The sequence below is a fragment of the Neocloeon triangulifer genome, unplaced genomic scaffold, assembly GCF_031216515.1.
Source record: "Neocloeon triangulifer isolate White Clay Creek 2 clone unplaced genomic scaffold, ASM3121651v1 ptg000001l, whole genome shotgun sequence".
Lineage (NCBI taxonomy): Eukaryota > Metazoa > Arthropoda > Insecta > Ephemeroptera > Baetidae > Neocloeon > Neocloeon triangulifer.
Window position 1 is genome coordinate 3,035,664 of NW_026775544.1, and position 14,539 is coordinate 3,050,202.

Below are 14,539 nucleotides of genomic sequence, written 5' to 3' on the forward strand. Positions count from 1 at the left end.
GTTTGACCAGCAGCGGTTTTTCGAGGTTGGAGTGCGGCTTTCAATTTTTGCTCTCAAAAAATAAAAGCCGGCGGCCGTATTCTGCATCAGTGTGTGTATGTTTTCAAAACAAAGGGACGCGCAAGAAGAATAACACCATGGGACGCTGACCAAAAATAATCCCTTTATGCGCCGCCGTGCGACTGAAAAGTTTTATCTGTGTGTTGGCAGCGGCGGAATAAAACTCCAACATCTGTTTGCTTTGCATTTGCTACTGACATTCTGAATCGAACCCTGGTCGCGCAAAAGCAAACATTTGCCCACATTAGCGTGGAAAACTAATTACCACATGCAGTTGGGTGGAAATTTAATTGAAACCTCGGCGCAAATTGGTTCAGAAAATGCTTTATTCAGTGGTGGAAAAAGTCCAAAAAATACAAGGTGCATACTAATTCAATGACAATGAAAATGTCCAACGATGTCTGCTCGTCACATCATTCACATTTTTAAACTTTTATTAAATACGTTATCGCAATCGCAAAATGATAATCCAAGATTGTGTGAGAGTGATAGACACTTTAGCTTACTTTTATGCGTGTATAGCCGTGGGTCAGTGTGTGTTAAATTTACTCCTTTTATTATTATATAATAATATAATAATTGTATAAGAGTTATACACAATATAATGTATTCCAAATGTTTCTTTTTAATTATGATTGAATTGTACTATGCACTCAACTAGCACAAGTTGTCGCCTTCGGCTCGATTTCCTCATCATATCAGTACCTTGTATACAAGTTTTTCAGCTACAGCATCTCTATTGTTTCTTTAATGCCTCCTTACAGGTTTAATATTTCAATGAAACTTCTTTACGTAACGACATTTAGTTTTTCTGAATCGATTTTAGTGAGAGTTGCGATGCTAGCTGCTCCGAGAGTTAAGCTAATTTAAAATCTAATCCACGGTGACTAATTTTCGCAGCTCGCCAATCAAGAAGAAAAGTGACGAGCCGGTTTCTTTAACACTCTGTCAGAGAGAGATTTTTAATGCGCTCATTTAAAGTTTTGCAAACACTAATATCGTCGACGCGCAGAACAAAGTATCTTGCGTCGACGTGTTTTAATATTATATTAAATCGTACGTGTTATTCCGAGTTAATTTATAATTAAACTTGATCCTCGATTCTTTTTAAAAGTACAATATTAATTTTTAATAATAAACGTATGCAATAATACAAGTACAGTCTACACAGAGAGATTTCATTTTTTTTTCATTTTTTTTTAAAGTGTTGTTGTTCTTGCTCTTAAACGTCATTTAATTAGTTTTCAATTAATCTTGGTATTTTTTGTGTTCTCCGTTAATTATCTGTATACACACACTCACATCCATTTGAAAAAAGTAGAGTCCCCTTGGTGAAAAGACAACGAGCCTAACTAGGCTACTCTTCTTGATGTGTTTTTAAACCGCTAACGAGCATAATTTATTTTAAGTTTAGTATAGTAGTTACACATGCCGTAATTTTAACGTTCTTTAAGTATGGTCATTACGCCGCCTTAATATTTATTAGAAAAAGTTTTTTTTGTTGTTTTTATTTAGCGTAGGAAGATTAGAGAATGGCAAATCGTAAATGGGTTGTTAATTATGCATTGAACATGGACCACCTCTGGTGTGGCTGGTGAGAGAGATGAAACAACAGGATGGAATCGGGAAGATCGTGAGGGGGAATGGGAAGCGATGAACAGCTACACAGACTATCAGGAAATTACAAGTTTCGCAATATACTCACACACACACACATACGCCCCTGCCGAGAGTTGCTAAGGTTCCGGGAAACTCGGACTTAAAATTCGCACTTGAGTGCCACCGAAAATCATCTCGCGATCTGTTTTTGTTTTTCTTATATGACGTGCAACAAAAGCAGCGCCGTCTTTTTGTCGCGCCTTCCAATAGTTGGCTGGTGGCTGCACGCCAAAATCAACAGCCGTGAGACACAAGGATAATAACTTGGCTGTGCCAATGCGTGTGTGCTCCAGCTCTTTCTTTCGTATTTTCTTTTTGTCTAATAGCAAGCAAAGCGTCCTTTTTGATAAATGGAAGCTTTAAATTGGTCCATCAGATGGGGTTAAAAGGCTCCTATCCAAGCGTGGAGAGTTCTAATGAAAAACTTGTTAATTAAAAGGGCCTGATACGTTTTGAAATAAATTTGAGATGTCAAATAATTGTTTTTGGACTGAAATTGACCAAGCTATGGCGTGACTGGTGAGAAAGTATTTTTTTGATTTTATTTGCTACAAAATTTATATTTGCAAATGGTAACATTCTGATTCTAAATATGTGGAACCAATACTATTACGGAAACTTTTTCAATTAAAATTTTAGCTCAAGAAGTTGCCTATTAAAATTTTCCACCAGTCAAATTATTGCTTCAAAACGTTTCCAGATCTTAAAAAAAAAATGGCCGCCTCTTGTAGAGTAAAAGTTTGCCCTAAATAATTTTATAAAAATTGTTATTCAAAGATCTATCTGGATATAATTTCATTTCAAAACACGTTCATACCCTTTAAATAACTTGGTTTATCTTCTGTTTTTAAAATCAGTGGCTTCACACACATTTTGAGTTTCCAGAAACTTAGCCACTCTAGGCGTGACACTGTTTCAATAATAACACGGTATAGAGCAAGAGAGAGAGACGAGCAATGCCGTTCTCGTACAGATCGATATCATTTGCAATTGGCAGGGCGACTTCATGCAGTGTTCAGACCCAAATAGCCAAAAATACTCTCACGTCAATGTACCGTGGATAGTAACAATATGAATCCCGAGCCTTTACAATATATTCGTCATGGAATGATCTCTTAACAACTAAAAAACAACTTTTCACGTTCGGAGAGTAGGCGCAGCAAAAATGCTTTACTTGTTCTGCTCAACCCTCGTCGGCCAACTGCGGTTTTTAAATATTAACAACTCGGTTTGTGCATTACTTGGTTCAAGACTATTATAATAATAATGAGGAAAATCCAACTCAGTAAGTAACAAATTGCGTTTTTCTCCAACATGCAATTAATATTTTCTCTATCAGTTCGTTCAACACACATTAATGATATATAACCACAAATTGATTAACAACACTTTTTGCTGCGCTTTTCAAGTCTGCACATTCAGAGAGATTTCATTATACTTGAAGAACCTCATTTTCCTCTGGTTTAAAATTCAATATATCTCACAGGTGTATTATTTGTGCCCAACGGCTTGAACAACCTCGAAAATACAATCGTCGCCTCGGGGCCGAGCACGCCGGAAATTCGAAATACACACATACAATGAGAGAGTATATATGGCGTTCGCTCGGCCGAGTCCCCGCGGAAAGGAAAAATCCCCCGTCGGCCCTTCCGGAAAATCAAACAAGGGGGAGAGAAAGCAGAGGTCGGTCGAACTTGTTTGTTTCTTTCTTTCTTTCTCTCATTTATAAAAAATAGCGCGGCTTGCGTGGGTCAGTGAGCAAGAAGGGCCGGTCCGGTGCTGCGCGTCTCGGCTGCTCTCCTCTCTACTTTGGTCTTGCGTAGGGCACTGTCCGGAAACGGGTCCTGTCCGCCCCTGCCCCGCCGGCAGGGGGTGCTTTGAAGCTCTTCCAGTGGCCGCCCGCAGCTGCGTCTGCCCAAATGCATATAATTTTTTGCATTACTCGACTGCTCTCGTTTGATGTCGGTGCCAAAACTCGTTGCTGCATTGCTTTTTTTGCTGCAACCCCAAAATAGATTGCTTCTTGGAAATTGAAATGGATTACTCTTGGCGCGCTCGACCAATGTCATTATAATTATCTTTTCTTTAAATTAAGAAACTGTACGCAATTTTTAATTAAAGGGTCTGACAACTTTTGCAAAATTAAAATTCCACACGTGAGAAATGTTAATCTTAATTGGTTTTATTTGTTCTTTTGAAAATTTATTACTGACAAAAATTGATGGCGTAATCAGCAAAAAAAAAATTGAAGGTCTTATATCCAATTTATTTGGCCAGAAATAATGTTCTGAACTTCAGTCTAGCAGTTCATTAACGGAAAGTTTACGGACCCTTAAAAAACCCACACCAGTATTTTTTTAATTCTGATTGTTTCATGATCGATGGAAAAATCGCCATCTAAAAATTCAAACCTTTTATGGTTGAAACAAGGTATTGCCTTTTCCCGCCAAAAGCATTAATGCCTTTAAGCAGTTTAAGCCTTAAAAGCCTTTATTGCACAAGATAAGACTTATTTCCCTTCTGATTGAAATCTCAGAAAAATCTTCAACAAATCCTTGATTCAACTGTAAAAATGCGAATTTTCCAGCTTTCTTCGATCGACAGTCAGGAAACTTTGTCGACTTTCAGAATAAAAAATATTCACCGGTGTTGGTCTTTAATGAAGCGTTCTTTTGTTTCTTTTTTTTATTAGGTGCTTCTTTTAATTAAAGTTTTTTTTGTTCTCTTCTTTTAACTAAACCAAAGAAAGAAACGCATTAAGTGGAAACAATTGCAAGGCAGCAGCGAGTTTTGTGTGTTAAATGGCGACTTTTTATTCCAATCACGCGAGCCCACTTTTCAGCAACGTAACGATTTTTCACCTTGGTGGAGAATTAATTCGCCATCAATTATCAGTGGGCGAGGTGTGATTGGAATAAATTTCACCAACCGTGTGCCACAAGAAAGGCTAAATTTCTTTACACTTATGAATTATTAATGAAGTTTAATTAAATCTTAGAGGGCTGGATGGATGAGAGAGTGGAACCTTAGCTGCGCATAAATTACTTTTGCAATAATGAAACTTGTCGCCACAGTGCCGTCTACCTCTCGGTAAAAAAAAAAAAATGCAAATAATTCTGTGCTTTAATGAAATTTTGGCTATTTGGGACGAGGAAATTTAATCCCGGGGGTAGCGAAAATGTTTAAAACTTTTGCTGTTTGTCAAAAAAGAGACTTTGCGAATTCAAAAAGACAGACTTACACCCCTTCAGATTAATTACACGCAAGTGAAAAAGAGTGATTTTCGGAGGACACGCGAGTATGCAAATTTGAAAGCTTTGAAATGAGAGAAAGAAATGTTTCAACAAAGGAGGCGCACGACTCGCCGAAAGGTAGAAAGGAGCCAATTAGTGCTGGAAATTCGGACAACAGAAAGAAAAGTTGTTCCGAGTTAAATATTTAAAGTCTGTTCTGGTGCCGTGGTGCGTGAGCATTCAAATATCTGCTTTATTTCCGCTACCCCGGTGATTCGAGAAAACGGGCCGGACTGCAGAATTGCAAACACAGAGAGGAGAAGCAATTAACAAGCGTCTCGTCAATTAAAATCGTTTTCCGCCCTTTTTGTACTGCAATGACAAGTGCACACTGCAGATTTCTCCCATCACACAAAGCCTTCCTTGCTTGCGCCAACAGTGACTAAATTAATCCTTTTCAATCCTTTTTGCGCTCATTGTGCAAATGCGAAATGTGTTCAAGCACGGACAGCCAGTCTGAATCGTTCGCTGAGGCTCAAGAAAAATAAAAACAGAGGGAAAAATGCGGGGAAGGCTCACGCGGCTCAACTTGCCTTTTAATTAAAAAGCATTTTCAGAGGTATGCAACCGGCTCGACAAGGACGTCAGAGAAATTGCATAAAATTTTCAATTCAGGCGTTTCACTCAAAACAGAGAATTTTGTAAAATATTTGAAAAATTAAGAAACTGGTGAATTAACACTAATTTTAGTTCAAAAGAAAATTTGAAACTTTAAATCTAGCCGATGATTGCTGGAAAATCTGTGAACTTTTTTAATAAGGGATTTGTTTGGTTCACAGGCTTTGCAGATATTAAAATTGTTGACGAAATATAAAGAAAAGGTTTTGCTACATTTTTTACTGCAACAGAGCAATTACACCTTTCAAAACTTATTGGGGCCAAAACCTAAATTATAAAAATTATAAAAACCGGCCATCATTTGCAACTAAAAATTATTCCTCTTTTTCATTGGTATGAAAATACTAGTAAGCATGTTTTTTTCCCAGTACAAGGAAACGCTTGTAGCCATTCCATCTCGTCCCGTTTCAAACAATTTTCCTTTGTCACAATGAAAAAATTAACAGCTCAACACTTGGCGCGGCACACAGCAGTTTGACACCCGAGAGAGCGTGTCATCTCACAAAATATGTACAGGCGAGACAAAAAGGTGGCCCACTTTAATGAAATTCATGCGCGCCTCCAAACAACAAACAACACACGGAGGGCTCTCGAAAATATAACCAACGCAGCATTCGTGACGTCGCAGCCGGATGAGTTAAAAAAAGAATAATAAAAAATCGGCTAGTGGCATTTAGTGAGCCTTCCCGGTGTACTTGTGTGTAGCACTTGAAAGGGCTGAATCTCCAAACATTTGCATATATTGTACACGTGTGTCTGCAAATCCAGCCGTGCAAGCAACTTCTATTCTAATCCGGCCTCGCATTCTCTGCTCTAATTACCAAGAGAGGTGATAAAGGGGTGATTGAGAGTGTGTAATGTCAGTGTGTGGCGGGCGAGACGAAACGCACGCGTGTATTACAAACGTGGAATGCATGTAATTAGTGTGCGACTCGACATATATGTATATAATTATTAGATATTGTATAAGAAAAAATCGATTTGCCTGGAGAGAGATGATTTTTTTTTACACGCGATTTAGAGATCTTACTTTCTTTCGGTGGTGAAAGAAAGTCAACGTCGGTTTTAGTTTGTGTGCAAAATGCACCAATCAAGTTGTTTAATTACTTTTTTTCGGTTTGGTTTTCGAGATTTAATTAAATTGCGCGCCATCGATTAAATTCCATCCGTGCTTAATTAAAATTTAGGAGGCCGCCGCCTCTCTCGAGAGGGTAGCTCGCTCGCATATTTTTTTGTCTTGCTAGTTGGAAATGCCTCTGATATCACAGCGCTGTTAATAAAATGATGTGTATTATCTCGTGGAAGAAGGCTAGAGATCACAAGCCGCTCGAATTTTCAGCAGCAGGTCGTGCTGCCTGTTACTCGTTAGCATGCACCGCCACTCACCAGTGTAGCCGTCTGCGGGCTCGTAGTAGTCCCCCAGGTTGTCGTCGTAGTCGTCGTACCCTCCGTACCTGCGAACACACCTCCTTTCTTTGTTACACCTGCTGACAAAAAAAGAGAAAAAGGGGACCACCCGCCGATTCGGACGGTGGCACAAATCGCGATTCCCTGGTGACGTTTTTTATCCGGAAAATGCATGGCCGGGATCAGTGGATGCAGGGGTGGATATCAGAAGAAAATACTGCTTGACACGCTGATTTGGGTCTTGTGATAGGGCGAGTATAGGAGTTGTAAAAACTTCTGAAGTAATTGGAAAAGTCGGGAAATAATTGCTAGAAAAAAGAACTTTGACAACAACTGCAATATGATATTAGGGAACTTTTCATATTAGATTTGAATATCTGGAATAATAAATGCGGTATTTATTCAGTATTCAAAAGCAGGTTATTTAAATGGATTTTAAAAAGCGAGGCCTGAAATTTTTTAATCTTATTTTAATATAAAAGATAGTTTTAATTCATTTTTTAATTTAATGGATAATTTCTAATAATTTTAAATTTTAATTTATTACACATTTAATTATTAATAACTAAATAATGTTATGAATAAAATGAAACAGTTCATATTTTTGCTGCTTCCAAAATCTCATACTTCTTTTACCCTCATAAAATCTCATTGTTCCCTTTATGTATTGCTTTTGTCAGGTTTTGCAATAATACCTCATCTGTTACCCCAAGGTGCCAATTTTCAAACATGCGAATTGAAAATTCATGGAGTTCCAAGGAGGTCCGCGGGGTCACATTTTTTTCTGGGTGGGCTTCGGGAAATAATTCTTGGGGTGGTGCCTCCATTTCCCGTCAGACAGAAAAAGAGCTTTGCGGAGAGAAGGATATACTCGGCCGACACAATGGCATCTTCCTACAGGCCTCCCGAGACCGCTGGTGATAAATAAAAAACTTTTGAGGGACTGCTGTATATTCAAAACAAGGCCAGACCACACGGCATATTTCTCCCGTAATTCGATTTTTTGCTGGAAACTTTTGTGCCCAAAGTGATAACGGCGAAAGCTCTTTAGAAACTCAATTGGATTTGCGGTCTCTTTCGAAAAAAGCAGAAAATGCTTTTAGAAGTTTTTTTTTGTGCTGACTGAAAGAGCCGACATGCGTTTTTGCGGCTTTATTAATTTCATTTCAATTCTTACTAAGCTGCTTTTCCGCCGCTTCCTGACAACAAATTATCGCTGGCTCGGAAAAGTATCATCGAGAAGTTTTGATTGCTTTTGAGGGATTCGAGTGGAATCTTGGGGGAAGAAAGGAATGCCGAGGCACGTTCTTCATTAATCAATAAAACTGTCAGACTGTTCTGTTGTGTCCAAAGAAAACTACTTTCCCACAAGGCAGACATTTTTTTTCTTGATTTGTTTCATTAGAAAAACTTTCCATATGAATACAGCCATAAATCAGCTCTAAAATCGGCCATTGACACATTTGCGCCACCAACTTTTTCACAAATTAATTTTTGCCCGTGCAAAAAAAAGTACGACTGTAATTACGGTAGCACGCCTGAGGAGAACAGGCGGAACAATTACACGTAATCCTTGCGGGGTGCAGCACTAATTAGGGCCTTTCCCCCAAGGTACAGAGCGGAACAAGAAAGAGGCGCCTTTGTTGCAGCCACACAAAAAGGCACGCTTCGAGAAAAACACACATTCTGCGCTGGCCCGAATTGAATAGAAAAAGCACAAGTTTTCCCAATAGAACGACAAATCTCACTGGCCCGCCGCCTCGGACAGCGGCTCTGTGAGTGTGTGACTTGGAGGGTCGCCAATATTCATACGATAAAACATCGGAAGCAGACAAAAATGGGAAATGAGAATAATTTTAAAATTAAATTTTTAAAAATTAATAATAATAATCCAGGCTAATTAAATTTTTGTAGGAAATCAATCAAAATGTAGGTATTAAGTTCGATATCACGGTCTTTTAAATAATTAAACGTGTTCAATGGAGATTTAGTTAAATTCTAATTTTTGCACTTTTTCTTGTATAGTTTGACTTACAATTCAAATTTTTAATTTTATGATTGATGTTTTTGGGTAGAAAATGACAGGTGTTATATCAATAAACAAACTTTATTTGAAACTGAATTTAAGTGTAAAAAAAAAAAATATAATCGGAGATCACATCATGATATATCTAAAAAATTAAAACTGATAATTATGATGAATTAGATAGTTGGAGTGTTACTTAAAAAGAATGCATTATAAGTATAAAAAATAAAAAATTTCGCAGATTATATTCTGCAGGCGTGCATATTTACAAACTATTACGCCTCTTTGTGTAATTTTGGTCACTTTTTAATTTTCAAAACATATTTTTCTGATCAGCATCTTTTTGTGACATTTTCCTTTCAGACAAATGTTGGCCCTGCAGCCACTGGGATAGGAGGAAAGCTGCTGAGAGCAAAGCAAACTCTCTCGTGCGAATGAAATATTATATTGCGTCGCCAACGTCTCGCGGGGGCGGCGATGCGGTTGATTGCAAAAATCACGCATGCTCTGCGAAAAACCAACACGCGGCGCCGAAACGTACCGGTGAAAAATTAATCAGGCCTCCCTCCCTTCAGTTTTAAAATTCCCATCATGCAGATGAGCCGTGGCCATCACGGGCGCGGCATTATTCACCGGCGTGCTGAGCAAACACGTCCGCCGAATAATTTATGACTCGGGGCGACACCTCGGCCTCAGCGAGATTAGAGATCGCCAGCCTGCCCGTCCGAGACATTTTCCCGCGAGAACACAAGACAAATTTTTGCTCCGGTCGAGCGAGCGAACTGCAGTTTATATACAAGTCGTAAACCTTGCTCAGTCCGGAGTGCGCTTTTTATGGACCTGAAAACTTGAAAAGGCGAGAGGTGTTTTACACCTGATTTGAATGCGGTTTTTAACCCGCAGCAACGGGCGACCCTCTCAATAATAACGGCTTGATTAAATTTTACTGCGCCGTAAAAATATTGTTCGAGCGGAAAAACGCCCGCCAGGAATGTGTGCTGCAGTTTCATGCAGAGGTAAAATGAACCGCGGCTGAAAAAGCAATGAAAACAGATATTGGAAAGAGAACAAATGCTGACAATGAGGTTAAAATTTTTCTTTTTCAATATTTTATTTCTACTAGAAATGACTAGCAGACATGTGAATTAAAATGGTGTTTTGAATTTCTTATGAATTTTCTTATATTTTGGTACATTTTTTGCCCAATTTTAAGAAATTTTTTATTTTGTGAATTATATAATGTGATTGCAGTAAAATTTCATACATACAACAAAAGCACCACAGTCTATCAAGAAATATTTGTTCTATATTTTTAGTACATAAAAAAGTTAATATATAATGAAAATTTAAATCGCCGCACTATTAAAATCTAATTGAATTAAAAAATAATAGTTTATGGTTTTTAGTTTCTCTGCGGCATGCAATTTTTTTGCGATAGATAATAATATATTATTGTTGTTTCTTAAGCAAAATAACAATTAAAAACTATAATGTATTATTTAACGTATTAATTAAAAGGATGAAAAATACCTTAAAATTTAACTTCTCACAATGTCAAGTGTATAAGAGAAATAGGATAGGGCATTTTATTGCGCGCACATTTGTCATTGGAGACGGGAAGAATGGTATAAAATTTCACGGTCTGAAAGAGGGAGAAGCACCGCTTGATTTTCCCAACACACTAGAATGCTTTTCCATCCCGGTGGTAAGTGGACTGCATTCCAAAGATTTCTCATCTTTCTTCACACGGAAAGTTAGAAAATAGGACCAATCAATGCCCCTCTGTCATTTTTCTGCTCTTCTACAAGAGGGATAGAACATTCAAAAGTAGTCGAAAGAGGTTTCAATTAATTTTTTTTTGCAAATTAACTTCTAATAATATTACTTTCAAACATTATGTCATCCCTGGCACAAATTACGCAAGGAGGGGCTTTTGACGTACTCAAACCAGGCCATTGTTTGATTACTGCGCATATCGGAACCCAAATTACTCTTTTTCACAACTTAAATGGGTCAAAAAAGGGTCAGCAAGACCCAGATTTCACGCCGGCATGATATTTCTTGTGCTTTTTGTACTAAAAGAGCTATTTATTTTAGCAAAATCAACCGGACAATTTTTTGTGCTAATATATTATTCTACTTAAAATTTGATTTTTCCCTGCTCTAGTTAAAGAAACTAAAAGTTTTGTGAAAATACTGTCCTGAAAGTTAGAAACGAGCCATGGCCAATCAAATTTCACTGATTATGATTTTAAATTATAATAACTAAAATGTGTTTTATTGGATTTTAATATTTGTGACAAATCCATTCCTTCTCAAAAGATATTTTTTTTTATAGAAACCAAAGAAATTATTGAAATTACCGTAAAACAAAAAACAAACTAATGCTAAACATAAAGTGTCAGATAATTTTTTAGAGAACCTGCTTCTTGAAGGAATGAAAATTTTCAATTGAGTCCAAATTTGAAATTGCAAACTCACCCGACAGGGTCATAGGCATTGTAGTAGCACTCCTCGTACTGGTACGATTCCTCCATGGCCACTCTGGCCCTGTCAAGGATGCTCATGACCTTCTGCTTGGGGGATGGGCGGACCAGCATGTTGGCGCCTGGCGGCGGCAAAGGGGCTTTGCGGAGGGGGTGCGGTCCGCGGCCGCCGGTGAGAGGGGGCGGCAGGAGGCTTCCGCGGCCCCCGCGGCCGCCGGGCATGGGCCCGCGGAGAATGGGTGGGGGCGGGAGGCCCCCGCCGCGGCCACCCCCGCGGCCGCGCATGCCCATGGGCATCCTACGGCCGCCGGGCATTGGTCCCACGCTGGACACTGGGGGGCTGGTCACGGGGGAGGGGGAGGAGGCGGACGACGAGTTGGCGCCGTTGGCCCCCGGCGAGTCGTCGCCGCCACCCAACGTGTTCTGCAGCAGTTCCATCTCGCGCATCTGCTCTTGCCGGATCTCGTCATTGCTGTCCGGGATCAGGTACTTGCGCACCTCGGCCAACGCGTACGCGATTCGCGCGTGGGCCTCCGCCGGCGGCGCGTACGCCGTGATCTCCACGTGCAATTCCTCTCCCAGGTGGCAGTACTTTGGGTCCATCGAGGCGCGCAACTCCTCCTCCTGAAGCAAACGAAAAATATTATTTAATATAAATAACAAATATTTTTTTATTTTGTATTGTTAATTGTTATCCTCGTTATTTATTCATCTAATAATTGTTACTCCATAATCATTAATATTTTGAGGATTTTGCATGTGTATTTTTTGTATGTTTAATTGTTTAGTTGTTTCTAGTGAAAAATGGCGTGAGGGTAGTGTCTTATGTTTATGTTTTTCAGTATAAAGAAGTAGTTGAAACATTGGAAACAATCAAGTCCTTCTGGTGAGCCGCCCTGGAACTGGGTGAAATCTTGATCCAGTCCAGTTTTCCTTTGTTCCTGAGTTTAATTTTTTTTTTGACACTCAAAAAGATAATTTTCGGAGCATTAAAAATCAATTTCCTAACTAAAAATCAAAATTTCGATTTGCATTCAATATTCTCAATCCACAGTTTCAGGAAAACAACATAATCTCTCAAAAATTATATACGTCTACTTGTAATTTTAATCCAGAACAATGATAAAAAAATATAGCAATGCGCTATATATTGAGGCTCTATTCTGTTTTAAACCTATATTTCCCCACTTTCTTTCAGAGACCTGAACTGATTTAGCCCTAAAGTTCTGGACAAAAAAAGTTCAGGTTTATGCTAGAGATTTATCATATTTATTATTATTAGAAAATAATATTATTTGCTATTATTTCATTTTTCCTTTTTGGTGTGTTTGCCAGAAAATTGATCACTCTTATTTGAATTAAAACGATTCCTATGTGAAAATTTAAAAATCTCAGAGATTCTGATATTACTTTTTATGTACAAGTAAATAGGAAAAATTTTATGAAATTAACTAACACAATCGCTCGCCGTCTGCCTCTTGTGATTCTCTCTCTGTTGATCAACTGGAAATAAATTTCGTCCGTGCTACTTTGCTTATCAACACACGCCGACTGGATGTATCAATAGGATGAAGCGTATAATGCTGTTCTTAATAATATATTATTATTACAAATTAAAACTGTGTAAGGAGGACACGCTCATGTATTATAAAAACAATAAGCAATTTTATATTTTTCGCCACGGCAAGTGAGAATAATTTGTCAAAGTACTTATATAATAGTAAAAGTATTTTTTTTTCGTGAGATTGATGGAGCTCAATTTGCATTCGTTGCCTTGAGTATTTCCGAGCTACTTTATTATTCATGAGTTTTATGACTTGATATCATAATGGAGAAAGCGGGGAGGAATGTTTCGCCTTGCTTTATGTCGCTCGTAATGGCTCGTGTTTATTGATAATAAATTTGATCAAAGACACAAACACTCCCTCTTATTCACGTGGCGGTTGGCAAGCGCGGGCAACCCTGGCTTCCTTTCCCTCGCCCGCAAATTTCGCCGGTCCGCTCTGGAATTTTTCATTAGAGAGGGCCCGGCATGTTTAAAGCAGTAATAATTATGTCGTCGTCTGCGTGTGCATTTAAATTTCGCCTAATATCGCGCGTACCGGAAGCCGCCGACCAAAATTATATGGCGGAATGTGCACCTTATTTGTCTCCAAAATTGCGAAGCGACCTTCGAAACCAGCATTGAGGCTTTTTAACTCTGGTCCAAATAAATGGGCAATAATCAAATCTTATTGTTAGATTAAAAAATTTAAAGAGTTTAATTTTACCGATCTCTTTTGAAATAAAAATTCAGAAGATAATTTGAAATCTTGCATGCGTAAAGCAGGGTAAAGTTTTTTTTATTATTATTTAGAATAATTTTATTTTTTAAATATTATGGTGATTAGAATTTAAAGTCAGCTTTTCCTTGATAAGTTTTTTGAGGATTTTTTTTCTTATAAATAAGTATTTAAATTCAAATCACCATAAATGTCTCCGATCATGAAATTTTACCACATTTTTTGGATCAGCGTGGAAAAATGCACGCGATGATTCAATAAATATTTTTAAACTTAACCTGACACGATTAATTTAATTAATTTTGAATAATTTTTAATTTTAAAAAATAAATAATGAATGTACTTTCTACAAGCAGCATCAAAGATTCATACATTTTTATTAGTTATAGAAGGGAAATGAATTAATCGTGTTTTTCTGCCCTTAAATCTATTTTCCACGATTCGAGTTGAAGTCATCTGAAACCGATGTTTGTGAATCTTGTCTGGCTTGTTGACATAAACGGTGAGTGGAGCACAAACTGTAGAAAAATATTGCCGGTGCTCTTTCCTCCACTATACGGCGCCAACCCTGGTGTCTATTTGCCGAGCGATTTCAATCACAATAAAAGGGCGCCGTCCGTGAACCGGTGCAATTTGTGAATAAACATATTATACACGCCACCTGTTGTTTGGTTTTCGGCCAAGTGGAAAATGAACACCGCATTTTTG

The 14,539-nt window shown here is 38.2% G+C and overlaps 1 protein-coding gene across 1 annotated transcript in view; it reads right to left on the bottom strand.

Moving 5' to 3' along the window:
- Positions 1-374: 374 nt before the first annotated feature.
- Positions 375-14,539, bottom strand: part of LOC132193999 (KH domain-containing, RNA-binding, signal transduction-associated protein 2-like) — a 125,408-nt gene continuing 111,243 nt past the window's right edge. The window contains exons 5-7 of the mRNA XM_059615059.1: positions 11,545-12,173; positions 7,017-7,084; positions 375-3,630 (exon numbers count right to left, since the gene is read on the bottom strand). Coding sequence (XP_059471042.1) covers positions 3,524-3,630; positions 7,017-7,084; positions 11,545-12,173 — 804 coding nt within the window. The 3' untranslated portion in view covers positions 375-3,523. The remainder of the gene's footprint in view (positions 3,631-7,016; positions 7,085-11,544; positions 12,174-14,539) is intronic.